Below are 3,106 nucleotides of genomic sequence, written 5' to 3'. Positions count from 1 at the left end.
TGGCAGGGGCAGGAGGCCAGCACTGAGGGAGGCTGGGCCTCCTGGTTGCCCAGACATGCTGCTGATCAAGAAGCAGACGGAGGACATCAGCAGCGTCTATGAGATCCGCGAGAAGCTCGGCTCGTGAGTGTGCGTGAGTGTGAGCTGGAGTGTGGGCCAGTGGGTGTGGGTGAGATGGTGCGGGTGGCTGCACCGGGTCAGTGAGGGTGTGCAGGCATGGGGTGCGAACGTGCGGCGTGCGGCAGCAGAGGTGTGTCGGCCAGTGTGAGATACGTGTGAACAAGCCAGCGTGAGTGACTGGCGTGGGGGATGGGCGTCAGGGCCTGGGCTCCCACTTCCCCCCGGCTCGGTGCCCTGTGGCCGCTCCTCTTTGCCGCCCCTCCCTCCCGCCCGGCCTCTCTGTGCAGGGGGGCCTTCTCTGAGGTGGTGCTAGCCCAGGAGCGGGGCTCCTCACACCTCGTCGCCCTCAAGTGCATCCCCAAGAAGGCGCTCCGAGGGAAGGAGGCTCTGGTGGAGAACGAGATCGCAGTGCTCCGTAGGTGCGGAGCCAGGGCGGCCAGTGGGGTGTCGAAGGGGCGCCATCTCTCCCCTGCTTCCCTGGTGCCCCCAGGAAGGCCGGACCCGGGGCTCCAACTTGCTGGACACTGTGGGTGTGCTGGGGGGGGGGGCAGGTGGGCCGAAGAGGGCCCGAGAGTTGCCCTACCACCTCCTCCATCTCGGAGGGGTGAGGCCGGCGGGCACCCATAAAGGGCTTTTTCTTGCTGTCACAGGGTCAGTCACCCCAATATTGTGGCCCTGGAGGACGTCCACGAGAGCCCTTCTCACCTCTACCTGGCTATGGAGCTGTGAGGAGGGGGCCAGCTGGGGGCCGGGGACTGCGCAGCGAGAGGGAGCTGGGCGCCCAGCTCAGCTGAGCCCTGTCCCCCAGGGTGACTGGGGGCGAGCTGTTCGACCGCATCATGGAGCGCGGCTCCTACACGGAGAAGGACGCCAGCCACCTGGTGGGCCAGGTCCTCGGCGCGGTCTCCTACCTGCACAGCCTGGGCATCGTGCACCGTGACCTCAAGGTGCCTGCGCGCCGCCCCGCCGCCCTCCCTGGCACCCTGCCGACGGGCCCCAGCCAGGGCTGACCTGGTGTTTTCTCTGGCGCCCACCCGTGGGTCACAGCCCGAAAACCTCCTGTATGCCACGCCCTTCGAGGACTCTAAGATCATGGTCTCCGACTTTGGCCTTTCCAAAATCCAGGCTGGTAACATGCTGGGCACTGCCTGCGGGACTCCGGGCTATGTGGGTAAGTAAGGGGCGCTCTGAGACTCGCTGGGGTCACGCGGAGACGGGGGTGGCAGGCGCAGGGCAGGCCTCCGGCAGCGCTGAGGCCCGGCGTGCTCGGCGCGGCGCGTCTGTCTGTCTCTGGCCCCCAGCCCCGGAGCTACTGGAGCAGAAGCCCTACGGGAAAGCCGTGGATTTGTGGGCCCTGGGCGTCATCTCCTACATCCTGTGAGTGCCCGCTGCCAGGCGCCCCTCCCGCTGCCTGCCCCTGCTGGGTCGGGGAGGGCCGGACGGCTGAGTGCTTCATCTGTGGCGCCAGGCTGTGTGGCTACCCGCCCTTCTACGACGAGAGTGACCCTGAACTCTTCAGCCAGATCCTGAGGGCCAGCTACGAGTTTGACTCCCCCTTTTGGGATGACATCTCAGAATCAGGTGAACTGAGGCTGCCCTGGCCTGGGGAGGGCTGGCCTCAGGGAAGCAGGTCCAGGCTGGGCTGACCTGGCCTCCTTGCTCCAGCCAAAGATTTCATCCGGCACCTCCTGGAGCGAGACCCCCAGAAGAGGTTCACCTGCCAGCAGGCCTTACAGCATCTCTGGTGAGCGAGACCCATTTGCGCAGACCCAGGGATGCAGGCCATGCTCACAGGCAGCCTCCCTCGCTGAGCCCAGCCTCCTCTAGCCTCCCTCCAGCCCCCCTCACTGAGTGCAGCCTCCCCTAGGATATCTGGGGATGCGGCCTTCGACAAGGACATCTTAGGCTCTGTCAGCGAGCAGATCCAGAGGAACTTTGCTCGGACCCACTGGAAGGTGAGCGTGGAGAGCCCAAGCCCCCCAACCAGCCCCAGAACAGGGGGCTGCCAGCGGCCTGGGTGGGCCTTGAAGCACCACCACCTTCTGCCCACAGAGAGCCTTCAACGCCACCTCCTTCCTGCGCCACATCCGTAAGTTGGGGCAGGGCCCCGAGGGTGAGGAGGCCTCGCATGGAAGGATGACCAGCCACAGCCACCCAGGCTTCCCGGCCAGCCAGCCCTCCTCATGGTGACGCCAGGTGTGTGCGGTGGTTCGCATGTGTTCAGGAGCTTACAGGGTGGGGGGCGCATGGGACCCGTGCTAAGCAGGGAGGATCCCCTGGGGCCAAGGGCTGGGAGCACAGCCGGGGGACCGGGGTTTCCATGGGGGCCATGCTGAGAATCTCATCTCCAAGCTGGGGACACAGGGCAGGCGGGGGTGTTCCTGACTGCCGCTCTTTCCTGTGCTTGTCTCTTCTCCTCCACCCCAGGAAGTTGGCAAGGCCAAGTGGACTGACCCCTCACTCTCACCCCCGGACCCTTTCAGTCCCCTCCCCTCCAGCCCCCTGGGCAGCCTCTGCTGGAGAGAGAGACTGGGTGTGGCACAGGGCGCTGGCTGGGCAGGTTGCCCCACGTGCCCGTCAGGTTCAGTCCTAGCCTGGGGATGGAGGCTTCGGAGGCTCCCAACCCTGTGGCCGCCACGCCTGCCCGCTGTGCTGTGCTTCGCTGACTGCGGGTGACCGCTTTGCTGTGGCCCTCCAGCCCTCCCCACCCCAGTGTCCCCACATCAATAAAGACAGACAGAGCAAAGGCTGCCAGTGAGCGGGGGAGGGGAGGGCGCGGTGGGGAAGGAGAAGGGGGTGTCATGGAGGAGACAGGCCCACTGCCCAGGGGGCCCGCGCGCCACCCAGCCACCGCTCCCTCTGATCATGGCAGACAAGCTCCCTCTTGTCCACGAGCTTCCTGTCCCCGCCCCACAAAGTGCCAACAAGATGCAGCCCAGCGAAGCGCCTCTGCCACCCTGGAGTCGACCAGCCCTGTGGCCCTGGC

General features: G+C 66.3%; 1 protein-coding gene across 2 annotated transcripts in view; it reads left to right on the top strand.

The window, feature by feature from the left end:
- PNCK (pregnancy up-regulated nonubiquitous CaM kinase) overlaps positions 1-2,856 on the top strand; it is a 4,564-nt gene extending 1,708 nt beyond the window's left edge. Inside the window, exons 2-12 of one of the 2 annotated variants that reach the window (XM_004695213.2) lie at positions 54-123; positions 408-539; positions 771-845; positions 929-1,067; positions 1,168-1,291; positions 1,422-1,497; positions 1,589-1,701; positions 1,786-1,864; positions 1,988-2,075; positions 2,173-2,316; positions 2,548-2,856. In XM_004695213.2, the coding sequence (XP_004695270.2) occupies positions 54-123; positions 408-539; positions 771-845; positions 929-1,067; positions 1,168-1,291; positions 1,422-1,497; positions 1,589-1,701; positions 1,786-1,864; positions 1,988-2,075; positions 2,173-2,310 (1,034 nt within the window). In that variant the 3' untranslated portion in view covers positions 2,311-2,316; positions 2,548-2,856. Of the gene's footprint in view, positions 1-17; positions 124-407; positions 540-770; positions 846-928; positions 1,068-1,167; positions 1,292-1,421; positions 1,498-1,588; positions 1,702-1,785; positions 1,865-1,987; positions 2,076-2,172; positions 2,317-2,547 lie in introns of those variants that run through there. The other variant, XM_012734457.1, reaches the window with a different exon arrangement.
- The last annotated feature ends 250 nt before the right edge of the window (positions 2,857-3,106 follow it).

The sequence above is a fragment of the Condylura cristata genome, unplaced genomic scaffold (genome assembly GCF_000260355.1).
Source record: "Condylura cristata isolate star-nosed mole 26May11 unplaced genomic scaffold, ConCri1.0 scaffold00057, whole genome shotgun sequence".
NCBI classification, from domain to species: Eukaryota; Metazoa; Chordata; class Mammalia; order Eulipotyphla; family Talpidae; genus Condylura; species Condylura cristata.
The sequence above is the reverse complement of the archived record's forward strand: the minus strand, read 5'-3'. Positions and strand labels throughout refer to the sequence as shown.